At 36.8% G+C, this 27097-nt stretch overlaps 1 protein-coding gene across 4 annotated transcripts in view; it reads left to right on the forward strand.

The window, feature by feature from the left end:
* Positions 1-27097, forward strand: part of VWA8 (von Willebrand factor A domain containing 8) — a 370485-nt gene that overhangs the window by 69558 nt on the left and 273830 nt on the right. For all 4 annotated transcript variants that reach the window (XM_036831946.1, XM_036831947.1, XM_036831948.1 and 1 more), the window contains 8 exons: positions 2224-2391; positions 6854-7018; positions 7610-7659; positions 8389-8497; positions 10504-10608; positions 14069-14200; positions 16463-16597; positions 16687-16764. In XM_036831946.1, the coding sequence (XP_036687841.1) occupies positions 2224-2391; positions 6854-7018; positions 7610-7659; positions 8389-8497; positions 10504-10608; positions 14069-14200; positions 16463-16597; positions 16687-16764 (942 nt within the window). The remainder of the gene's footprint in view (positions 1-2223; positions 2392-6853; positions 7019-7609; positions 7660-8388; positions 8498-10503; positions 10609-14068; positions 14201-16462; positions 16598-16686; positions 16765-27097) is intronic.

The following is a 27097-nucleotide window of genomic DNA, read 5'->3' on the forward strand; positions in this document are numbered from 1 at the left end:
GACCTTGCAACAACCTGAGGCGTGCTGTGTGTTCTCTCCGGGAACTTGTCGCTGGATCATGGGACCCTGGCAGTGGCGGGCTACACAGACTCCTGGGAGGGGAGGTGTGGAGAGTGACCTGTGCTTGCACACAGGCTTCTTGGTGGCTGCAGCAGCAGTGTTAGCGTCTCATGCCCGTCTCTGGTGTCCGCACTGATAGCTGTGGCTCGTGCCCTTCTCTGAAGCTCATTTAGGCGGTGTTCTGAATCCCCTCTTCTCACGCACCCTGAAACAATGGTCTCTCGACTCTTAGGCAGCTCCAGAGTTTTTCCTGGTTTCCCTCCCGGCTAGCTGTGGCACACTAGCCCCTTCAGGCTGTGTTCACGCAGCCAACCCCAGTCCTCTCCCTGGGATCTGACCTTCAAAGCCCGAGCCTCAGCTCCCAGCCCACACCCGTCCCGGCGGGTGAGCAGACAAGCCTCTTGGGCTGGTGAGTGCTGGTCGGCACTGATCCTCTGTGCGGGAATCTCTTCGCTTTGCCCTCTGCACCCCTGTTGCTGTGCTCTCCTCCATGGCTCCAAAGCTTACCCCGCACCTAGCCCCCGTCTCCGCCAGTGAAGGGACTTCATAGTGTGTGGAAACCTTTCCTCCTTCACAGCTCCCTCCCATGGGTGCAGGTCCCGTCCCTATTCTTTTGTCTCTGTTTTTTCTTTTTTCTTTTGCCCTACCCAGGTACGAGGGGAGTTTCTTGCCTTTTGGGAGGTCTGAGGTCTTCTGCCAGTGTCCAGTAGGTGTTCTGTAGGAGTTGTTCCACACGTAGATGTATTTTTGATGTATTTGTGGAGAGGAAGGTGATCTCCATATCTTACTCCTCCGCCATCCTGGAGGTCCTCTGACCCATATCTTCTTTATCCATTCCTCTGTTGATGGACATTTAGGTGGTTTCCATGTCCTGGCTATTATAAATAGTGCTGCCGTGAACATTGGGGTGCATGTGTCTCTTTGAATTATGGTTTTCTCTAGGTATATGCCCAGTAGTGGGATTGCTGGGTCACATGGTTGTTCTATTTTTAGTTTTTTAGGGAACCTCCATACTGTTCTCCATAGTGGCTGTATCAATTTACATGTCCACCAACCGTGCAAGAGGGTTCCCTTTTCTCCACACCCTCTCCAGCATTTATTGTTTGTAGATGTTGTGATGATATGGGCATTCTGAGTGATGTGAGGTGATATCTTATTGTAGTTTTGATTTGCATTTCTCTATTTAAAAAAAAGAAAAACAAATACCATATGATATCACTTATATGTAGAATCTGAAACAGCCAAACTCATGAAAACAGAGACTAGAATGGTGGTTACCAGGGACTGGGGAATGGGGGATGTGGGGACATGTTGCTCAAAGGGTACAAACTTCCAGTTATTTGATGAATAAATTCTCGGGATCTAATGTACAGCATGGGGTTATAGTTAATAATACTGTGTTATGATCAAATAACTTATAAATTTACATGTCAATTATACCTCAATAAAGCTGACATTAAAAAAAAATTAAAAATAAATAAATAAATTAAATAAAACCTCACAGTCTGCACGTGTTCTCACTTAGTTTATCTGATCTTCACAAAAATCTTGGTAGGGCAGATTGTAATCTTCATTTCTCGTTTCTATCAATAGTTAAGGAATCTGCTTCCTTAATTGCATTACTGATCCAAAGATAGCTCTCAGTTTTCTGTTTCATTGGGGATATATCTAAAATGTTACAGCTGAAATGGGAAGTAGCCGCGTGGCACAGGGAGATCAGCTGGGTGCTTTGTGACCACCTAGAGGGATGGGATAGGGAGGGTGGGAGGGAGACGCAAGAGGGAGGAGATATGGGGATATATGTATATGTATAGCTGATTCACTTTGTTATAAAGCAGAAACTAGCACAGCATTGTAAAGCAATTATACTCCAATAAAGATGTTAAAAAAATTTTTTTAAAGTAAAATTTACAGCTGAAAGGAGCCTTAGAGACCACCTCTGCTAATCGCTTCATTTTACAAATGGGAAAGCAGGCCTAAAGAGAGAAAATCACTTGCTTAATATCATATTGGCAGGAAAAGCATAACCACGATCTAGAACCCAGCTTTCCTGACTCCCAGTCCCTATAATAAGAACCACAGTTTAATTTGCATTACAAGTAAAATCAGGCCATGCTCCGCTGTGTTTGATAGTCTCATATTGCTTTTGTTTCTTGGAAATAGTGTGCAGTTCGTGCAGCCACAGAAGGTAGAACTCTCGTTTTGGAAGGCTTGGAAAAGGCGGAGAGGAATGTCCTTCCTGTTTTGAACAACTTGCTGGAAAATAGGGAGATGCAGCTTGAAGATGGACGCTTCCTGATATCTGCCGAGCGTTACGACAAACTTCTCCAAGTAAGAAAAGAAAAATTTGACTGCTTTGTCTTAGCTGTTGAGCTGTGGGTTGGCCACTTGTTGTATCAGACATGATTGTGTCAGAACGAGGACAGATGTTCAGGTGGCGCATATCTTGGGCAACTGCCTGAAGTCAGTCATGCGTTTGCAGTTTTGTATGGCTCTTCTGTTTTCCACATCACGTTAGAAGACCTCCCAGATTTTTACTTCTGTTTGCCTATCTAATAACTATTCTTTCTTTCTCCTTTTTCTCCTTTTAATTCTTCTTCCCTTTCTCCCTCCTTTTCCATCTTCTTTTTCCCTTCTCTTCTTTCTCTCAACAAGCCTAATAGCTTCTAGACTGTGCTGGGCACCAGGAAGACAAAGCTGAATGAAGTCCACTTGTTGGGTTCAAGAAGCTCAAAGCCCAGTAGATATTGACAGAAATGAGTAAAATATTTAAAGATACCCTGAAGGTCCCAGCTACCAGCATCACCTGCCTGAGTTGTTTGTAAGAACTTTGCAACTGGAACCCCTGCTTCCATCCTGGCTCCCCCAGGGCAGTTAGTGATTGCTTTAAAACACGAAGCAGAACAGGTCATTCCTCTGCTATAAACCTCTAATGCCTTCCTGCTCTACTCAGAATATAATCTAAAATCCTCACAATGGAATACAGGGTCTTGGGTGATCTGGGCCATTACTGCCTCTTTGGCCTTATCTCCTTCTATCCGTCTCCTTTTTCATTCCACTCCAGCTGCTAGTATTCTTTTTATTGTACCATAAACTGCTGGATATGCATTATCCTATCTTATCAGTGCTTTGCATGGGCACTTTGCTCTTCTGGAATGGTTGTCTCCCAGATATCTGCCTAGCTCATTCCTCTACCCCTTTCAAGTCTTTGCTCAAATGTAATACAGGCATACCTTGTTACATTGCACTTCACTCTAGTGTGCTTTGCAGATATGGCGTTATTTACGAATTGAAGGTTCCTGCATCAAACAAATCAGTGGGCACCATTTTTCTAACAGCATTTGCTTACTTCATGTCTCTGTGTTGCATTTTGGTAATTGTAACAATATTTCAAACTTTTTCATTGTTATTATATTTGTTATGGTGATCTGTGGTCACTGATCTTTGACATTGCTGTTGCAGTTGTTTTGGGGCTCCTTGAACCACACCCATGTAAGATGGTGAACTTCATCAATAAATGTGTGTTCTGACAGCTCCACTGATCAGCTGTTCGTACCCCGCTCTGTGTCCCTCTTCTTGGGCCTCCCTATTCCCTGAGACACAACAATATTGAAATTAGGGCAATTTATAATCCTACAGTGGCCTCTAAGTGTTCAAGTGAAAGGAAAAGTCACTTGTCTCTCACTTTAAATCAAAAGCTAGAAGTGATTAAGCTTAATGAGGAAGGCATGTTGAAAGCTGAGACAAGCCAAAAGCTAGGCCTCTTGCACCAGTTAGCCAAGTTGTGAATGCAAAGGAAAAGTTCATGCAGGAAAGTAAAAGTGTTACTCCAGTGAACACACAAATGGTAAGAAAGAGAAACAGCCTTATTGCTGAAGAAAATTTTAGTGGTCTGGATAGAAGATCACACCAGCCACAACATTCCCTTAAGCCAAAGCCTAATCCAGAGGAAGATCCTAACTCTCTTCAATTCTTTGAAGGCTGAGAGAGGTGAGGAAACTGCAGAAGAAAAGTTTGAAGTTAGCAGAGGTTGGTTCATGAGGTTTTAAGGAAAGAAGCTGTGTCCATAACATAAAAGTGCAAAGTGAAGCAGCAAGTGCTTATGTAGAAGCTGTAGCAAGTTATCCATAAGATTTAGCTAAGATACTTAATGAAGGTGGCTACACCAAACATCAGAGTTTCTGTGTAGATGAAACAGCCTTTTATTGGAAGAAGATGCCATCTAGGACTTTTATAGCTAGAGAGAAGTCGATGTCTGTCTTCAGAGCTTCAAAGGACAGGCTGACTTCTCTTGTTAGGGGCTAATGCAGCTGGTGACTTTAAGTTGAAGCTAATGTTCGTTTACCATTCTGAAAATCCTAGGGCCTTTAAGAATTATGTTACATCTACTCTGCCTGTGCTCTATAAATGGAACAACAAAGCCTGGATGATAGCACATCTGTTTACAGCATGGTTTATTGTTAAGCTCACTGTTGAAACCCACTGCTCAGAAAAAAAATTCCTTTCAAGATATTACTGTTCACTGACAATGCGTCTGGTCACCCAAGAGCTCTGATGGAGATGTACAATGAAATTCACGTTGTTTTCATGCCTGCTAACACAACATTCATTCTACAGTCCATGGATCAAGGACTAATTTCGACTTTCAAGTCTTATTATTTAAGCAATACATTTTGTAAGGGTATAGCTGCCATAGTAATTCCTCTGACATATCTGGGCAAACTAAATTGAAAACCTTCTGGAAAGGATTTGCTATTGTAGATGCCATTAAGGACATTTATGATTCATAGGAAGAGATCAAAATATCAACGTTAACAGGCGTTTGGAAGAAGTTGACTCCAACTCTCATGGATGACTTTGAGACGTTCAAGAGTTCAGTGGAAGAGGTAACTGCAGAGGTGACAGAAATAGCAAGAAAACTAGAATTAGAAGTGGAGCCTAAAGATGTGACTGAACTGCTGCAATCTCATGGTAAAACTTTAACAGATGAGGAGTTGCTTGCTATGGATGAGCAAAGAAAATGGTTTCTTGAGATGGAATCTGCTCCTGATGAAGAGGCCGTGAAGGTTGTTAAAATGACAACATATGATTTAGAATTTAGAACATAAACTTAGTTGATAAAGCAGAAGCAGGGTTCGAGAGGATTGACTCCAATTTTGAAGGAAGTTCTACTGCGGGTCAAATACTATCAAACAGCAGTGCCTGCTACAGAGTCAATTGATGCAGCGAGCTTCACTGTGGCCTTATCTTAGGGAACTGCCACGGCCATCCCAGCCTTCAGCAGCCAACAACACCGAGGCAAGATCCTCCACCAGCGCAAAGCTGACTGTTCACTGAAGTCTCAGAAGATGGTTAGCATTTTTTAGCAATAAAATATTTTTTAATTAAGGTATGTGCATTTTTTAGACATAACGCTATCGCATACTTATTAGACTACAGTGTAGTGTAAACGTAACTTTTGTACGAACTGGAAAACCAAAAAAGTTTTGTGACTCACTTTATTGCGATATGTGTTTTATTGTGGTGGTCTGAAACCAAACCTGCAGTATCTCTGAGGTCTGCATGTATTACCAATGAAGCCTGCCCTCACCCTTTTATTAAATACTTCAATGTGCCCTCTGCCCCCATACTCCTTTACTCTGCTCTATATTTTTCCACAGAGTCTTCTAATATCCCACATGATTTATTTACTTATGTTTTTAGCTCATTGTCTGCCTCCCTCTACTAGATCATACTTTCACTAGGCCAGGAATTTTGTCTTTGTTGTTATCTCAAACTTTAGAACAATGCCTGGCACGTGGTAGGTGCTCAATGACTATTTGTTGAATTAATGAATAAGTGCAATGAAGTCTTTAGATGCCGTGATACAAGAGGGTATAAAGAGGACAACAGCAAGGGACTGGGGGGCTCTTCAAAGGCTGAAGAACAGTGAAGAGCCATTGGAAGGGTCAGGCAGAGAAGGAAGGTATGACATTTAACAGGTGACTGCTGTGGACCAGTTACTTTCATTTTCACATGCATTATCACGTTTAACTTTCGTAACAGCCATAGTAATATCGGTGATATTATTTCCACTTTATACATGAGAATATTGAGGCTCAGAGGGTATGATAACAAGTTTTTGGTCACTTAGCTAGAATGTGCACCAAGCACTAGAGCCAGGATTTGTGACTCCAAAATCTGCGCTGTTTCCGGTCTCAGCTCCACCATTGCAGGAATGTGGGCAAGTTATGTAACTCCTTTGAACGTCAGTTTATTCATCCATGAAAAGGAATTAAATGTCTATTTGGATTGTGGTGAAAATTAAATGAGAAAAATTCATGGAAAGTGCTTATCATGTATTAAGTTTTCAAAGAATGTTACTTATTATTATTAATATACCTTGGTAGAAATATATCCATAAACATAGTTACTTATTGAATGTCCCTGGGCAGTCTCTGCTCTGCTGGTGGTCTACCCCTCTAGAACTACCATTTTATGACTTCTAGCTTGAACCAGTTTATTTTCCTTGCTCTTCCGACTGTTCCTTTGTGTTATTGACTAGGGTTTAGAGATGTGACCCACATCACCTTTGTTCCTGGATGCTTCTCCTTTCAAACACCAGTCTTCATTTTGTGAGCCTTCCCTGGTATCCTGTTCCTGATTCCACTTTGCTCCCTTCCTTGACAGTTTGGCTTCGAGAGCATTCTCAAATACAGTTTACCCAACAGTCAGGACATAAATTCCTTAGCCTGGCTCTTGCAGTTGTGATCTCTATCATTATGCTGTAATTTTTGATTTCTTACTCTTTTAGGATCATACCAAAACAGAATTGGATGCTTGGAAGATTGTCCGAGTTAGTGAAGATTTCCGAGTGATCGCCTTGGGCTTGCCAGTACCTAGGTACTCTGGGAATCCATTAGATCCCCCGCTCCGGTCGCGATTTCAAGCTAGAGATATTTATTATCTACCCTTCCAGGTAAGTAGGAACAAGGATAATTTATTTTATTTTTAAATTTTTATTTATTTTTAATTGAAGTATAGTTGATTTACAATATTAGTTTCAGGTGTTCAACATAGTGATTCGATATTTTCATAGATTATACTTCATTTAAAGTTATTCTAAAATATTGGCTACATTCCCTGTGCTTGTAGCTTATTTTATACGTAGTAGCTTGTATCTCTTAATCCCCTCTTCCATCTTGCCCCTCTTCCCTTAAGGATAATTTATTTTTTAAATAGTTTTCCTGTTTATAATAAATTCAATTACTATAAAAATGTTACTGTGTTTGTGGATGTCCCCCTCAGTAGTTGATGGAAAGAAAAATGGATATAAAGGTAAAGAAAATCTCTGGAAATTAGAAAGAAAAGTTATCGTGGTATTATTTGTCTGAAAGATTTTTTAAAAAGACCAACTCTTCTTTTAGAAATGACATGTATCAAGAAATAATTTTTTGCTATTAATTACATAGTGTCTGTTTAATTAAAAGTTTGAATTATGTCTGTCAAACATTTGCATTTAATGTTACATTCCTTATTAATCAATTTGATATGTTTTATGTTATTTTAGGACCAACTTAAACTGTTGTATTCAGTTGGAGCCAATGTTTCTGCTGAAAAGTAAGTATTTCAGATATATATATGGACACTTAACATTGAATTTGTTTTGCCCATTCATTGATCAACTGATTCATTCATTCATTCAACAACTGTTTGAAGAATTTTTCAGTAGTTATGGAACCAGCTGATGATAAAGTTAATAAGACATGATCTTTGATGGCAAGAAACTCAAGATCTAGTAGAGTTTACAGATATGTGTATAAATACCTTACTTTAACACAGTGTGGTAAGGGCCATAATTTCAGAGTATTGGGGGATGTTGTGGTTGAGACTTTGTAAGGGCTTCACAAAGGCATTGGCATTTGAGATGGGTCCTAAAGAATGAGTAGGCTTTTGACTGATAGAGAATGGAATTAAGGAATTCTAAGAAAAAGTTTTTAAAGCATGGCATGAGAGTATATGCCTTATTCTTGGGTCTATGAAAAGCTCCCGGAGGCTGGAGTTTGGATTTAGATTGAGAAAGGTGAGAAGTGACGCTGGCAGAGTAGTTTTGGGCCAGGTTATGAAAAACCTCACATATTGGGACAGATTTAAGAAATACATCTGTGAACCTAATCAGCTTCTGAGTTTGAAATGGAATATTATAATATGGGACTATTCCCTAAGAATTAAATAGTGGATGTCAACTTTTTCGATTAATTAAATTGGCCCAGCTATTTTATATTTAACAGATTTTATGTATTATAACTATTAGAATAAAATTTAATATCACTTCTTGTTTTCCCCTAGAATTTCTCAACTCTTATCCTTTGCTACCACTCTCTGTTCCCAAGAATCTTCTACTCTTGGACTTCCAGATTTTCCTTTAGATAGTTTACCAGCTGCAGTTCAAATCCTGGTATGTATAAAATAAATTAATGACTGATATACCCAAATGTGGCAAAGAAAACTTAAAAGTTAACCCTTGGAGATTAATCATTTCCATTTGCCTTGTTATACTCTTCTATAAATATTGCAAGGCCTGAGATTAATTTGCTGTGCAGCCCAGGAAACTGTGCAGAGACCAGTGATGTGTTCTGAGTCCTTAAAGAGCTTACAGCCTTGGACGGGGGAAGGTAGACACGCAGCTCAGGTGAAAGTTCCACAGAGGGAAGGAGGACTTCTACTTGATCATGCAGAGGTCTGCGGCAGTGTAAGTCATGCCTCAGACTCGCCCCAACCTGAGGCAGGGGAGCTGGGACTTTCACACTCGGCACCATCAGTCTCACTGGTTAGTAATCATCCCAGGGGGCACACGTTCCCAGGCACTAGCTGCTCTCCCACTCTAGGAGCCAAGCTGGCTTCAGGAGCTCAAGGGCAGTTTTCTTTCAAAGACCTGCAGCAGCTGGCTGTTGGAAGGGAAAGCTGGGAGGCACATGAAGGAGGAAAATGGGTGAGGGGATTTGGTGGAAAACAGACGTTGTCCACCACAGTTTCACGAAGGTCATGACAGTAGTGTCTGGAGTGTTCCCCAGGCAGAGGGAACAGCATGGGCCAAAGGTGTTAAATCACAAAAGGGCCTGGTGTGTTTTTCGGAGAATGATAATAAATTGTATCACTGGAGCCAGCATGTGTGCCAAAGAGAAAGGTTAGGACCTTATTGTGAAGTGTTTTGCATGGTGAGTGAAGTTGGCTGGATTTTCTGGTGTGGAAGAAGTGGCCCATTAGACATTATTAAGTAGATGGGATGTGTGGCAATCAGATATATGTTGGAGGAAGACACCTCTGCTGGCAGCGAGGTGAGGTGGGGGGAGCGTGGATGCACAGGGAACAGGTAGGAGACTCTGCTAAGGAGAGCATAATCCAAGGTAGTAGTGACACCACTTAGACAAGAGACTTATTTTTAATCTCTTGTTGCTTTTTATTTTACGTTTCCTGAGGGTCAGTGAGTTAGGTTTCCCAGGTATTGTTCACACTGTTCTATACATCTGGAACAGCATTTTTCCTCCTATTTATCACATCTTCTACTTTTCATTCTTTTTGTTTTTTCCTTGGAACTTTTTACTTTGACAATTCTCAGATCTAAGAAAAAGTTCAAAAATAGCAAAACATAAATCCATAATCCCTTTAACTAGAATCACCAACCTTTAACATATTGCCACTTTTGTTTGCACTTTTTTTTTTTCTAAACAATTCTGAAAGTAAATTGTAGTCAGTATTCTTAAGTACTTCAGTATGCAACTTCTAAGAATTAGAACATTCTTCTACATAACCAGAACACTGTTATCACACCCTCAGCGTGTTAACAATAATTCTGTAATGTCATCTAATAGACAGTCCATATTGAAATTTCCCTAGTTGTCCTTGTTAGTAGACTTTTTAAAGTAGGGTAAACCGAATTGGGAAAGCAATTTGGGGGGAAGGATTTGAGGATAATGAACACTTTCTAACTTTGTAGTTATAACAGTGAAGCTAGGAGTATGTGGATGAGATTAACTCAGATTAGGAGTAGAGGAAAATGAGAAGGTACTTTGCAATGAGTAGGATAGGGAAATGTGTTCAGACATGTAGTTTCAGACATGCTGAATGGGAGTCTATGGGATATCCATAGAGTCACATCTAATGGGCAATTGAGAGTTTAGGTCTAGAGCTCAAGAAAAGGGTCAGGACTGGAGACAGAGACATGGGAGCCATCAACACATACACGGCAGCTGAAAGATGAGAGTGGGTGAGTTTACCAAGGGAAAGGGTGTGGAACAGGAAGAGGAAACAATGAATATTTGCTTTTGTAGACTTCTGGAAAACATGAGAAACTTATTGGGTATTGTTTATAATGCAATTTCAATGTCATATGTACATTTTGGTTAAATTTTCTGTGATTATGTTAGGTGTTCTTCATTCCTATGTATTTTTCCTCCTAAATAGGATTCCTTTCCTATGATGTCAATCGAACATGCAATCCGGTGGCTTTACCCGTACACTGTTTTACTAGGACATGAAGGGAAGATGGCTGTGGAAGTTGTTTTAAAAGTAAGTATCTGATGAGGATATATGTATGTGTATAGCTGATTCACCTTGTTATAAAGCAGAAGCTAACACACCATTGTAGAGCAATTATACTCCAATAACGATGTTAAAAAAAAAAAAGTATGTATCTGCTTCACTTTCTTTCCTTACCTTTCCCATTTTCTCTTCTTGTCCCTTCTTTTCCCTTCTTCTCATCTCTCTCTTACCCTTCTTTCCTACTTTTCTTTCTCTATCTTTCTTTCTTTCCCTTTTCTTCTCTTCTTTTCCACATGTGGTGGAGGCATTGTCATGTCAGTAATGGGGCGTAAACATTCCTTCTGCATTTATTAGTAGGCATTCTACACTAAGGAAGAGCTTTTTATTCTCCTCCATGTATTTATTTATTCATTTATATCAATATGCACTTATGGATCCCTATTTTATTCAGTGGGTTATAATTGATTACTATCGTCATTTATTTTGATGCTAAAATTATCCCAGGTTTTGGCCAGTGGGAGCCACTTCAAGCGGACCCTTGGCAGAGAGTCATTGACTCACCGCAAATAATTCCTTTTTATGAAAGACTGTTTTTGTTTTTCTTACACAGTTTGGGTCAAGGTGTATAGATTTCTAAGGAGAAGGTAGAATGTGAACACTAAGCTGTTGTGGTCTTGTGTATAGGCCCTTCATTTTCTGGAGGCCAGAATTTGACATATGGAATGGTGTTAGTTTCTCCCTTATCCCAAAGAATACACAGGGTCTTTGGGAGTACAGAAGTACTCTCTATGCAGTTAATAATAGTGAGAAGGGCTCAGAAGAGTGGAACAATAGATTCTAGTTACTTCAGTGGGATTTTATTTCATATATCAGCCAACCCAAGAAACAGTATTTTCATTGACTGGTGATGTCAATAATAATAATAACAAAATAAAACTAACAAAAAGCCATTCCTCATAAATGCTAAAAAGTATAGTTAGGGGCAGAATCTAAAAGAAAAACATAAAGAAGCAAGGGGAAAGTAATGGTCAATAAAGAGGCAAAGGGAAGTAGAAGAGACAGCAAAGAATAGAAGCAGGGCTAGGGACAGTGAAATAGCAGCCACTGATGAAAGGGAAGAAAGGGGTTTGCTGTGTGTGTGAGAAAGGGTGAGGGAGAGGGAGGGGAAAGAGGAGAAGGTGGAAGGATGTTAAGGAGATAATGAGGAACCATTTGGAAATGGGGAAATTAATTCCTATGCTCAAGGAGTTAGGAAACTACCAGTCTGACTGTATAGTTCACTCAAAGATTCATTCCAGGCTCTGAAAAACAGAACTAGAACTCATCTTTGATTTAATTAACATCTGAGCTACTTTGGCATTGGTCATTGAAATAGAGTACCTAGTGTTTAAGAAAAGAGGCTGTGATTACAGATGAGCTCCCTAGATGCCCATCAGCACAAAGTCCACTGCCTTGGGAACAAGGGTACATAGGGTAGAAGAAAATGTCAGAGTTCTGATAAAATGAAGCAATGTAAAGTTTTGTGACACGACCAGGAGAAGGTATTCAGTGTCTAGATAAGTCCGTTATGAACAAAGGTCTTCATTTTTACTAAGAAAACACTTTGATGCGTTTCTGGTCTCTAATTTCAAAATTAGTCATACAAATTCTATAAAGTTATAGAATACCTTTAAAGAGTTGAGTTTTCAAAAGAAAGTAGTCAGTGCTGCTTCATTTTGTTTGGCCTTTATTTTGACCTTTATAATTAAGGGGAACATAGAGCACTGATTGAGGGTCCATGTTACAAACAGGAATTATTTCAAATCTGATTGTAGAGTTTTAAAAAAAAAAGGAAAAAGGGGAATTTTGTTACTTATGTAAGAGAAGAAAAAGTGATTGTCTTTTCTCGCCTTAATTGTGTGAAGAATTATATATCTGTTTTACTCCTCAATTTCCTTTTTGATTAAGAGTCTTTAAATTTCCTATGCCAACAAATGGTAACTCACCTTGCACCTTGAGTTCTTTTCCTATTTTAGTGTATTCTAGCCTACTATTTTTATTCTACTGAAATATTTTAGTTTGAATTATTTATAAGGACATAACCAGTACAGCAAGTGTGGTTCAAGGCATTAGTGTTCATGTCTGGAATATAAATGCTCTGACATTAACCCTATTATCAAGTTAAACTGACATTACTATGGCTAGAGTGAAAACATACCTTTAAGCTCATATATATATTTTCTTAGAATTTAATGAGTGTAGGTTCTGAATTCCAATGAATTTAATTACTTGGCTAAGGCTTTACTCCTTTCCAATTGAACCTCCTTAAAATACAGTGTACCCTTTTTTTTTTTTTGGCATGAAATTATGGTGTCAATGATTGTTATTTGTCTACAGCATGGAAGCAATTCCTACCACATTGTGTGACACCACGGGAGTTTGCATATATAAATCGTGTAAAGTATAAAACTTATGTTTTTTATGGTAGCACAAATAAACAATTTTTCTTAGGCTTGGGAAGAGGAATGATTGTCTTGAGTACTTAAGACACTGCAATGAAGACGTGATCTGGGCTGTTATGTTTACAGTGTTGAAGTTGAAAATAATTTTCTTCCCCAAAATATGTTTTCTAGAGTTGAGTCATTCTGTTGAATAAGCAGTAATCTGTTCTTTCATTGAGTTTCAACTCTTTCACTATAGTGATAATGTTCTAAAAGTATTGTAGGATTTGGGGGGAATAATTTCTGCCTGTTTAACACTAAAAATGAGTTAAGCTCCTCACATTGAACATACTGCTCTTAGTAGGGCATAGGATTTAATTAATTTTCAATTAGTATCCTCATTTTTCATATACTTATTTGTGTTCTCTGTGTGCATTTTTTATATAACGAGCTGGGATTAGGGGATGTAACCTAGTGTTAGAACATTGATCATTGGCCTACATGGAGAAAGAATCAATGGTCTGGGCCTTTTAAATCCAGTTTGACAAATATTGAGAACCTACACTGTAGAAGACACTGTGCCAGATACTGTGGAAGATTGATTGTTATACTTTATTGTAATCAGTTAAACTAACCACACCAGCAATCAGCAGACTGGTGTCCAGGCAGCTATTAACTTCGGTTGATTTAAGAAATGAACTGATATAGGCCTTATTTTAATTTCCTTTAGCATGTTTTCAAGAGTCTCATTATCCTTTTCTAGGAAACTGGAACCTTCGATTATCAAGCATTGTAGGCTGCAAACTTCTACCAGATCAGGAACTCAGCGATTCCATTTCTTGGCATTTAGTAAATTTTAGGGACTATTTTCATATCACCTTAGTAATTAGCTTAAGCAGAATGAATGGTATCTGTAAAACTAGGGGGAAAAATTCTCATTAATTTTTTTACCTTTATTTTTATAACATAGAGTGGGTTTCAGTTCTAATTAAGATGGAACCTTCCAGATATCCAACATTAATACTAAAATAAAAAGTAAATTACATGTCTTTCTGGTAATTTTACAGCGCTTTGAACTCCAAGATTCAAGAAGCTCTGTGCTTCCTGAAGAGGTTGTGAGAGTGGAGAAGATGACTGAAAACCATGTCTTCCAAGCTTCTGTGACCATCCGGATTGCAGAAAAAGAGGTGACCATTAAGGTAATGAGTGAATCAAGGTTTGTACTTTCTAAGATGTGCCTTGTTCTGTCCATTTTTATGACCTAAATTGGGTTTATGATTCCCTTATAAGTCTTCTTTGGTTCCATAGCATCACATCTATATACGTGTATCTGTATATCTATATATCCAGAGTCATGTATGTTTGTAAACTGGAAACGTTCAGGAGAAACATAGGGATAGCTTTTCATCAAAAACCAAAGTCAGCCTCTGGGAAAATCAAATAAAGTGTTTAGTAATGAAAGCGTTTTGTGTTCTGAGTCCTTGGTAAGAAATAGTCATTGTTTTCAAACATATTTTAGCAACTAAGGAATGCTCTTTTTTTTTTTTTTAAACTTTGGGTTTATTTATTTATTTATTTTTTGGCTGTGTTGGGTCTTCGTTTCTGTGCGAGGGCTTTCTCTAGTTGCGGCAAGCGGGGGCCACTCTTCATCGCGGTGCGCGGGCCTCTCACTATCGCGGCCTCTCTTGTTGCGGAGCACAGGCTCCAGACGCGCAGGCTCAGCAATTGTGGCTCACGGGCCTAGTTGCTCCGCGGCATGTGGGATCTTCCCAGACCAGGGCTCGAACCCGTGCCCCCTGCATTGGCAGGCAGATTCTCAACCACTGCGCCACCAGGGAAGCCCAGGAATGCTCTTTTCAAATCAAATCTTTGTCAGCTACATGAAACAGTTAAAAGAGGAGCACTTGTAGTTGAACAATTTTTGAGAGGAGGGGAACGATATTTGGTCATAGAGCTCCAACTGCTTGTTCTGCCTCCCTTTTTTCTAACCCTTCCCTTGAGGGTCCTAAGAACCCTAAGAGGTGATAGGAAGCTGACACTAGGAAACACAGCCTGAAAAATACTGACGATTAGATTGTAAGTGAATGTAGGAAAGAATAAATGCTTGCCTTCTTATGTTACGACAGAGCAAGCATTCATGATAGGCTTTTTTGTTTGTTTGAACGTGATATTAGTAATACTTATTCAGGTCACTGTATTTGCTCAATCATCAAAGGAAACATTGATTATGTCTACCATGAGCCAGGCTTTGTATTAAAATCCACTCAGTGCCTGAGGTGTACTAGTTACTGTATTTTTCTCTTCACATATATTATGCCATTTAAATCCCCCAGTAACCCCGGAGATAACTTTTATTATCTCCATTTTATAGATTAGAAAACAGATGTGAAGAGGGTAATCAATTCACCCATGGTCACTAGCTACCAAATGGCACAGCTGGGCCTTCTAGACAGCACACGACACTCTTCTGTCTCCTTCAGACGAGTGACCTCACAGCTGACGGTCTAGGATAGAGGCAGATGAGTAAGAACTGCATTGGAATGGCTACGGAGATGTAGAGACGGAAGTAACACCAGGAGTCAGGAGAAGGAGTAGAGAAAGTTTCAGAGAAGAGATGGGGCTTGAGCTAAGTCTTATGACACAGGAGTTTTCCAGTGGCCCAGGAGTAGAAAGGTGATAGGACATTTCAGGCGGTTTGAACAGAATGTCCAGGGACATGAGATGTGAGTGAGCTTTCGTTATTTGCTTCCCTTTGGTAATGGCTTTCTAACATCATTGCCTCCCGGCCCTTCAAGTTAGCCTTCTATGTTACCACCAGGATGATCTTTCTTAAAAACAAATCTGATCTTGTCACTTCCAAACTTGTAACTCTTTAGGGTTTGTGTTGTCTACAGTATGATCAAGTCCGGAGTCCCCAGCAGGGCATGGAAATCCAGGAGACTTTACTAAAGAGGAGATAGGAAATAAAAGGAAGTAGGTGTGAAGGATGGGAGGAGATTTTAAGAACAGATGCTTCTGAGTGGCAAACTAAAATAAGAGTGGAAGAAGATTTGTGGACAGTTCAGAAATCAGGAGATCTTTGGTGATTTTGGAGAATCCCAGTAGACTGATTTTAAATTCTGTGCTTATAACTGAAATTTGGGCAAAAACCTTCATTCTCAAGCAGTGACATTGTTATTATAAGTTATAAATAGTATGAAAATTACTTGATTCATATGAAAATGTCTGACAGCATAGGGCTTTAATTTTAGAGGGATGATTGATTTGGAAGTTTGATGAAAACGATCATCAGATGTGTGAATGAGAAAATAATTGTTGCTCTATTGAAATATCAAAAACAGTATATAATTGAATTGAGCAGGAAATTAGTAGGGGCTTTTAAATGGCAGTTGTATGCTTTCATTTAACTATTATTTAGAGAAAAACATGTGCATATTATATTTACCTCTCTTTAATTATAGGTGCCAGCTGGGACCAGGCCATTAAGTCAACCTTGCACATCAGACCGTTTTATACAAACTTTAAGCCATAAACAACTACTGGCTGAAATGATGCAGTCTCACATGGTTAAGGACATATGTTTAATTGGAGGAAAAGTAAGAATAGCAGCCTCACTGCTAAGTTCTGTTTCCTGACTTTTGGTTGTTTTGACTTATCCCTTGAATGATTGTGTTTCCATTTGTAGGGTTGTGGAAAAACAGTCATCGCTAAGAACTTTGCAGATACCTTAGGATACAATATAGAACCTATCATGCTCTATCAGGTAATAAGTTCATTTTTAGCACTTGGACTATAAACATATACTTTTGGACCATCAGCAGAATTTGTGGATATTCTTCCTTCAGCTGTACCTGTTAATTTTGAAGTAGATAAATAACTGAAACAGCTATCAAGTTGGAGTGCAGCTGTAATTATTTGGAATTTTTGAAAGTGTGTTCTAGGATATCTGATGTGCCCAACATACCAGGGTCTGTTTTTTAAGAGAGATCCATTTTACAAGCATGTGTACACACACACAGTACATTTAATAGTAATTTGGAAATCTAAACAAAATAGGTTTGAGCAGCAGTGGGAGATAATTAGGTATTCACCAAATAGATTATTATTTTTTTATTGTGGTAAAATGTACATAACATGAAATTTACCATTTTAACCATTTTTTTAATTTAATTTTTTTTCTTTTACTGAATATTTATTCTTAATTGAAGTATAGTTGTTTTACAATATTGTGTTAACTTCTGTACAGCAAAGTGATTCAGTTATATGTATGTATACATTCTTTTTTAAATTCTTATCCATAATGGTTTATCTCAGGATATTGAATATAGTTCCCTGTGCTATACAGTAGGACCTTGTTGTTTATCCATTCTATCATTTTAATCATTTTTTTAGTGTACAACTCACTGGCATTAAGTACATTCACAATGTTGTGAAACCATCACCACTAGCTATTTCTAGAACTCTTTTATATTCCCAAATAGAAACTCTATAACCATTAAATAATAAATTCTCTGCCTCCCTGTAGACCCTGGTAACCTCTATGTGACTTTCTGTCCCTATGAATTTGTCTATTCTAGGTACCTCATGTAATGGAATCATACACTTTTTTTTTTTTAAACATCTTTATTGGAGTATAATTCCTTTACAATGGTGTGTTAGTTTCTGCTGTATAACAAAGTGAATCAGCTATACATGTACATATATCACCATATCTCCTCCCTCTTGCGTCTCCCTCCCACCCTCCCTATCCCACCCCTCTAGGTGGTCACAAGGAATCATACACTTTTTGTCCTTTTGTCTCTAGATTATTTTACTTAGCATTATGTTTTCAAGGTTCATCCATGTTATAGCATATCTCACACGTTCATTCCTTTTTATGACTGAATAATATTTTTGTTTATCCATTCATATGTTGATGAACACTTGGGTTGTTTCTACCTTTTGGCTATTGTGAATAATGCTACTATGAAGATGGGAGTACAAGTATCTGTTTGAGTCCCTGCTTTCATTTCTTTTAGGTATATATGTTGGAGTGGTATTGCTGAATCATATTGTAATTCTACCTTTAACTTTTTGAGGAGCTGCTAAACTGTTTTCCTTAGCAGCCACACCATTTTACATTCCCACTAGCAGCGCATGAGGGTTCCAGTTCCTCCACATCCTTGTCAACACTTGTGATTTCCTGTTTTTTTGTTTTGTTTTGTTTCTGTGTTCCTTTTGGTTTGCTTTTTATAATAGCCATCCTAATGGGTGTGAAGTAGTAACTCGTGGTTTTGATTTGCATTTCCCTAGTGACCAATGATATTGAGCATCTTTTCATGTGCTTATTACCATTTATATATCTTATTTGGAGAAATACCTTTTCAAGTTCCTTGCCTATGTTTTAATTGCATTGTCTTTTTGTTGCTGAACTGTAAGAGTTCTTCATATATTCTGTATATTAAGGCATTCTCAGATATATTATTTGCAAATGTTTTCTCCCATTCTGTGGGTTGTCTTCTCACTCTCTTGATAGTACCCTTTGATGCACAAAAGTTTTTAATTTTGATGAAGTCTAATTTATCTTTTTGTTGTTGTTGCCTGTGTTTTTGGTGTTATAGTCAATAAATCATTGCCAAGTCCAATGTCATGAATTTTCCCCTATGTTTTCTTCTAAGAGTTTTACAATTTTAGGTCTTACATTTAGGTCTCTAACCCATTTTGATGTAATTTTTGTATATGGTGTAAAGTAAGTATCCAACTTCAATCTTTGCATGTGGATATCCAGTTTTCCCAGCACCATTTGTTGAAAAGACTGTCTTTTCTCCATAGGATGATCTTGGCAGTCTTGTAAAAAATCAACTGACCATATACGTGATGGTTTGTTTCTGGGCTTTCTGTTCTACTCCATTGGTTTATATGTCTGCCCTTATGTCAGTATCACACTGTTTTAATTACCATAGGTTTATAGTAAGTTTTGAAATCAGGAAGTATGAGACCTCCAACTTTGTTTTCTTTTCCAGGATTGTTTTGGCTATTCAGGGTCCCTTGAGATTCCAGATGAATCTTAGGATAGGTTTTTTCTATTTATGAAAAAAAAAAAGGTTGAGATTTTGATAGAAATTGCAATGAATCTATAGATCATTTTGGGTAGTATTGTCATCTCAATATTAAATTATCTATTCTGTAAACATAGATGAATTTCTGTTTGTTTATGTCTTTTTAAATTTTTTTCAGCAGTGTTTTATAATTTTCAGTGTACAAGTCTCATCACCTTGGTTAAATTTATTCTTAAGTATTTTTGAATGGATTATTCTGGTGGATGTACATGCTGAATATAGTATTATAGAAAAGCAAACTTACAGCTGGTGTTTTTACAGAGTGAAATTTTCTGTCATGTATTTTTTTGTAATGATGTCTCTAAGACATTTTTATCCTGCTAATTTACCGATTTCTACGTATTTGTGTTTGGCTGGTTATGGTATCTTTTTACTTCTAGCAGAGTCTCTGTTTTTTATTCTTGGAACAATTTTGGATAGTGGATGTGATATATTATTTACTTACATTTTAGGAAGCACTTTGTGTTTTTAGTTTATTCTTTTGTTTAACTTCTTAATTATTACTGACAATAAATATATTTATATTAAAATTGTTCTTATTTTTGAAAACCGACGTTTAAACCAGTTTCTTGCTGTGACCTTATCATAGAAAATTTTGTTAACAGCTCATATTTCAAATGATTCTGTTGAGAGTTTTTTCATGCTGCTTTAAGTTACTTTGTGCCTATTGGTTGAATTGGCCAGAGTTAGAAGCAATTATAATCACATGGTACTGGTAACTTTTGGGCTATAAGCAGAAAAATCTATTGTAAAAGATATTTGAGAATTCTCCCTGAAATTAATTTTTTTTCTTTCTTCTGGGTAACTTAACTCATTCAAAGCACTAAGGTATCATTTAGTATTTTGAGTTACTTTGAAAAGAATTTTGGAAATGAAAGAGAAAGCATCCTGCCTTGGTATAAAACTGTGGAGGATTTATATACCTCCTACTATTTTGTACAGTTTTTGTTATATTTCTAGAAATACAGGTAAAGGTAGTTATATAAAAAAAGAAGAAAAGGTAATTAAGATAATTAACTGATTAAGGACTTAAATGATTCAAATATTTACTAAGAAATACTCCATGATTTTAAAAGATGAAATTTATGAAGAAGCATATAATCCAAGCTTATGAAATCATGAAGAATATGAATTAAGGTGAGGAGACTTAAACTAGTACTGATATCCCGAGTCTTGAGCAATAAACATGTAGGGGAAAGAAAATAAATTTCTACATTATACAGCAGGTGACAAGTCTTGGAACCCACTGAAAATATATATATTTATATATATTTTTCGAAAATATATTTTAAAGTGAGTCTTTATGAATTGATTCTAGGTCTACTGGATTTTTTAAGGGAAATAAGGAAATTGGCAGGAGAGGAGAGTATATTTTTTGCTTAATTCATGGAAGATGCAATGACGAATACCCTGCCCTCTTAGAAAATTACCCTCTTGGTGATGGTTAGCTCAATATTCTAGTTCATCTGTCTATAACTTTCCATAACTCAGGTTAGAAGTGATCTGAGGATGGCATTTTATCATCTCACCAATGTGTTAACCATCAACTTTCTAGTTTCCAATGAAAATACTTTTCTACCAAATAATGGAGAGAAAAAAAATCCCAAATCATCAATATATTTTTAAAACAAGTTAAATTTTATTATAAATATATCATATTCCACTTATAAGTCTAGGATAAATACAAGCATAACTTAACCTTTCCAGCTGCCATTGCTTTGAAATCATATGGAGAAGACCTTTTGAGGATAATATTTCTTTTCTCTTTGACTCCATCCCCATTTATTAGTAATATTATTTCTAAAATTGTACACATTATTATTTTGTACATGAAAATAAAAACTCCCATTCTAATGAAAGCTGGAAATAATTTATGCCTCATCAATTTTTTCCAGACAGTACTCTTTCTGTATTAGATTTCTGTAGTCAGTTTATGGTGATTCTTACACTGTAGTGATAAATTATCCTATGAGCATATGCTTGAACTGTGAAGTTTGCAGTCACCTCATCCTGCTATCCATTAAAAGAAGAACCAAACAAGAGAGTATGTATGTATCTATCAATTAAGCTCTCTCAGCTCCACTGAAAAACTACCGAAAGTATCCTGCCATTGAGAATGTTATCTTTATGCATGAAAGAATTAGTTTAATAGGTTGAGAACAGATTTTCTTATATATTTTTGGAGAGTGACAATAAGTTCACAAAAATATTATTTTATTTTAATGTATTTTTTAATTTTCCTGTTGTTTGTTGATTGATAAATAAACAAAGGTAGGAAAATTATACTATTCAATTTGATGGCAGACCATTCTATTACCTGATACTCTTCTGAGATATGAAGTCAGTCTCTTCTAATTTTTGCCACAGGGTAAGATCATTTAGACATATCTTATTGATCTTCTATCTGACAAACATGGGTGATGATATTCAAAAGGCACACAAGTTTTGCCATAAGAATATTTTGCCCATCCTCAGCATGCACACTATCTACCTTATAGATGTCCTTCAAGGATTGGGAAAACTGGTACAGAGATAAGGAAAGTAATCACATATTCTGAAAACCCCTTTTCCAATTTTGCTTTTCTGCTCATTAATCTTTAGAGAAATGTCTGGGAGAAAAAAATGGTTTCTGAAGTATAGACTTCAGAAAGGGATAGAGAAGTGTAATAATGGAAACATGTTTTGTAGGTGAGTTTGTTTCTTTCTCTCTCCATATGACTTCTTTCCAGGAACTGGATCAAAGCATATATTAGGCACTGTATTGACATTTGCAGGTTTTGTAAGCTGTTAATTAGTTGGTTTTCATGATAGAAACCAAGCTCCTGAGATTAATTTAAGACTCTTTTTGCTTATAATTTCATATTTATTAGTAGTGTTCATCTATTTCTTTGGGACAGAGGAACTAATTTAATAGTATTAAAGATTAGATTTTGGTTTTATAATAATATAGCCCATATTAATAAAAAATTTCTAGAAGTTTGACCCAACATAGAGAATTTAGTGGGAATAAGTAAGTCAACATCTGTTTTCCTAGAAGATGTAGAGATTTCCCTGTTACTTGTACATGTATAAAGCTACAGTTAATATGTGGGTTTTGCCTTATTTTTAGACTTGACTATTTTTAGAACTGGATTTCATATGAAGAAAAAGAAAAACAGAGCCTTTACACAGATTTGTGGCAGTACATAAAATAAGTTTTATAATAGGTTATAAAAATCTTAAATCATTTGGCTCAAGTGTTAGGTCAGATTCTTTTAACTGGTTATTCTTTTTTTAGTGTTGAAGTCAGTGATTTCATAGTATTGAAGACATACAGGTTATTATTCTTTTCTTTCACAACCAGATAAGGGCGTATTTCCAGATTTCTTTCCACACCATCGTAAACAGCACCAGTTCTGAGATCTCGTTTTTCTGTTTAAGTACTACTTGGATTAAAAGCCAAGTCAACTCCAATCAAAAATTAAGGTCAAATAAGTTTAAGAGACTTACAATGAACATAATCACTGTCTAAAACATGTTGAAGTCTTAGGATCATTTTTGACCCCTTAGCTAAGTTTTTCTTCCTGTAGTTAAACTCAAACCAAATCCTTTTCTTCATCTTCCATCTAATCTACAATTCCTCCTTCTTCCTGTGTATCCTAATACAGTGGAAATATCTTGACCTTTTATTCTCTCTCATTTGTTTTCACTGCCCTATGTCTCGGACTTTTTTACTTGCTTCTTGTCTTTGTCTTGAATTTGCACTTTTTTCATGAAGATTTCAAGAGTCTGTATTCATTTAAGTGGTTTGTATTCAACCTCAGAGACTAGCTTTCTGTATGATTCTGTAGATCATTTTGTTTTCTTGATTTATTTTGCTGTAATCTGTCATCCTTTCTGTCTTCTTAGTATTTTTTCTTTTTCCCACAAAGAATAACCTTCATAAGGCTATCTAGGAATTTACTTGGCTCAATTCCTTCAAGTTTCTTTTATTATAAAATTCATTTTTAAAAAATATATGTCATCATGCAAGTTCTACATCCTCTGAATTTTGAAATAGAAATGATAAACTGAGAGTAGTTGTCTTTTCATAGAGCTCTTCCTCATTCTTTTTCTTTTATAGTTGCATATTATTCCATCATGTGGTTATACCAGAGTTTATTCAACCAGTCTCCTATATATGGACAATTGGGTTGTTTCCAATATTTTGTAATTACAAATTAAGTTGCAATGAATAACCTTTGCATATGTATTTTCACATTGTTAGAAGTGTATCTTCAGGATTAATTCCTAGAAGTGGAATTGTTAGGTCAATAGGTAAATGTATGTGTAGTTTTGTTAGGTATTGCCAAATTTTCCTCTGTAAGGATTATACCATTTTGCATTCCCACCAACAATGCCAACAGAGAGGGCTGCCAAGCTCTTTAGTGTTTGCCAATTTGATGGTTAGAAATGGTATCTAAGGAGTAGTTTTAATTTGCATTTCTTATATTAGGAAAGAAATTGAAAATCTTTCCTATTTTTAAAGGCCATTATTACGGTCCTTAGTAAATTATCTGTTCATTTCTTTTGCCCATTTTTCTACTAAGTTTTTGGTCTTTTTTCCTCTCAATTTTTAAGTTTCTAATATTAGGCATATTTGCTTTTTATCTATGATATATGCTGCATATATTTTTCTCTCAGTTTGTCAGTTATACTTTGATTTTATTTATGAATAAATTAGTTTTTGCCTTGTAAATTAAAAATTTTGTAGTTAAATTTATTAATATTTTATTTTATTGCATCTAGATGTTGAGTCATGGCTAGAAAGCCTTTCCCTATACCCAGGTTAAGGAGGAATTCACTCATGCCTTTTTCAGCTTCTAGGTTGACCTCTGTCCAGTTCTTGCACATAACCCCTTATATTTTAGAACCAGCAGTGGAGTACTGGGTCTTTCTCAAGCTGCCATCTCTCTTTCTGACCACAGCTGAGAAACATCCTCCAGCCTTAAGGACTCAAATTATAAGATTGGGTCCACTTGGGTAATCCAGAATAATCTCCCCATCTCAAGGTCATTAACTTAACCACGTCTGCAGAGTTCCTTTTGCCATGTAAGGTAACATATTCACAGGTTCTGGGGATTAGGATATGGATATCTCTGTGGAGGGTATTATTCTGCCTACTACACTGACCATTCTGGAAGATCACACCACTGAGAACATTGCCACTGATGGTATTTGAGTTACAAATGTAGCACACCTCTTTCAGTCTATATAGTTTTCATATGCATAGTGATTCTACATGTAGCTGCAAGCATCCAACTTCATATTTTTGGTGTAGCTGTGCCCATACATTTGTTGAAGTATGTATTATTTTTTAACACATTATTTTCCCTATAATAAAATGTAGGCATTATCCTGAATTCTTATTTGAAATTATGTGTATAGGTATATTATATTACCTATGGGTTTTTTTCAAGGTTATAAAGCAAAAATTACAAAATATTGTTTATAAAATGGGGGTGTTTATAAACTAGGGTGGGTCTAACAGGATTGAGAACGCAGCAGGTTAGACCACAGCATAGGTCTTGGCGTAAAGAAGATACTCAGCTGAATATGCACCATCCTAGAGGCTTGGGAAATCTTAAACTATTTTAAGTAGAATGACTTTTGTTTTTAAGTATGTAAGGAATAGATGTGATTATTCAAACATTGTTGTCATTCTCCCCATCAAACACATTTAAGAACTCTTCCATTTATAGCGTTCTCCAATGCAGAAAAGCAATAGAATTATTTAGATCAATTTCTGATTTTTGAGAACTAATTAGTTCTTACAGGATAAGGCAGGAGGCTGTTTTGAGACAAATTCATTTCAGTTTTAGAATTACAATTTTCTGTGTATTTCCTATGTTTTTCAAACATAAAATTTTGTGACAATTTAATAATAGCTTTTTGCAGCCTCTTTGAAGTGATTCAAGTTATTTACTAAAATTTATAATTACTCTAAAATAGGCCAGTAAAGTGGTATTTCCTGGCTTTCAGAATTAAGGATGAGAAACAACAGGTCCTAGCTTATTAATTTTCAAGTCATTTTCTTGCCTACTCGACTGTACATCTTTAAAAACAGTAAGTAACAGACAGTGAGGCTCACTCTGAGATGAGAGGAAACTGGGTTGAGGCCCTAAAAGTATCATCTGTTTTTATTTGGAATGCTTTCCTTCACATTAGCTTGATTTGCTTTAGAATGCTAGTGTTCTTGTTACATCACAGTTTGTTTTTCAGTATTGGTCTGTTTTTCTACTTGCTAGCTTTTCAAAAGCAACATAATAGGAGGAATGGAGGAGTTTACAAAAATCAATGGTTGTTTTCAACTGATAGAAGTCCATCTCAACAGTGTATTATTTTTATAATTAAAACTTTGTGAAACATATCTTAGGCTCTTGTTTTGGTGGATAAATCATCTCAAAAGCTGAGTGTAATGACAGTTGTAGTATTTTATGTTAAGCTTGCAATTAGAACTACTTGGAGTGTTTATATGATAGGACATAGTACAAAGTTATGTATTGAAAAGGTAGGCTATTTGCTGGTTCAACTTGATAACCTATTAAACTTCTATATTCTAAAAACGCAAAGTGTATCTTAAAGTTTAACTGTGCAATATATGTTATAAAGGTTCATCTTGTTGTATTTGAATAAATTTGCCAGTTAAAAGGCAGTAAGTTTTACATTTGCTTTTTTAAGAAAAGTATCCAAACATGATATTCAAATCTTTTATAACTTTGCAAGTATGCACTAGACTCCTTATTTAATTGAAACAGTGTACATTTTAAGTAACGGACAACATCTTTTGTGTTATGTTAACAAATTTAGTTATCATGAGGTATTTATTAGATTTATAAAAACACAGTAGGAGGCCTTTGGGCATGTGTATAAAAATAAACATTACGGTAAGACCAAATCCATTCGCTCAAGGAAGAAAACAAAAGCAACCAAGGAATCCTACCAAATAAGGAATTCCAGCCTGAAAGGTATTTCATTTACCATCCTTGGTGATCCAGAAACATAGGGTCCATAAACTGGAAGAGGGAAAGAATTTCAAATTTGAGGATTCTCTGTGGAATAGCTCCAAACTTAAGGACACTGTGTGATGAAGTCGCAGTACTGTTGTTGAGAACAAATTGTTATGCTTGACCATCTCCATTAGTTAGGACTTTTGTTTTAAATATACTTTACAGTAATTTTGATTAGGGGCCTTAGGGCAATCTTTTAAGGGTCTTCAGGAATTTATAGTCACCAGAGATCACTGTAAGAGTAAGGATTTGCTGAAGGTTAGTGAGATTAATGATGAAGTTATGTATTTATATTCTTATGGGGAACATGTCAAGAAAGGAAAGAAAGAGGATAGAACTTTGATTTGATTTTTTATTTAATTAATTAATTAATTTATTTTTGGCTGCGTTGGGTCTTCATTGCTGTGCGTGGGCTTTCCCCAGTCGTGGCGAGCAGGGCCTACTCTTCCTTGCGGTGCGCAGGCTTCTCATTGCGGTGGCCTCTCTTGTTGCAGAGCATGGGCTCTAGGCGCGTGGGCTTCAGTAGTCACGGCATGTGGGCTCCGTAGTTGTGGCTCATGGTCTCTCGAGTGCAGGCTCAGTAGCTGTGGCGCACGGGCTTAGCTGCTCCACGGCATGTGGGATCTTCCCGGACCAGGGTTCGAACCTGTGTCCCCTGCATTGGCAGGTGGATTCCTAACCACTGAGCCACCAAGGAAGCCCCATAACTTTGATTTGATTTTGACTTTCACAAATTTCTGTAAGTACAGTATGTTTTATAAATATGTTTTATTCTTGGAAATAAAAAGTCTCAGCTATGTCATCTAGTTGCCTTTTATGATTTCTAAGTGCTTTGTTTTTCTATTCTTCCCCTATTGAAACAACCCCAATTACTCAGGATCCAGCCCATTTTCTGAATATATTCAATTTTATTGCTGATTTACAAACCAGTCTCATAGTAGAAACAGGGCTTTCTGAGGTGTTTGAACTG

The sequence above is a fragment of the Balaenoptera musculus genome, chromosome 18 (genome assembly GCF_009873245.2).
Source record: "Balaenoptera musculus isolate JJ_BM4_2016_0621 chromosome 18, mBalMus1.pri.v3, whole genome shotgun sequence".
Classification (NCBI taxonomy): Eukaryota; Metazoa; Chordata; class Mammalia; order Artiodactyla; family Balaenopteridae; genus Balaenoptera; species Balaenoptera musculus.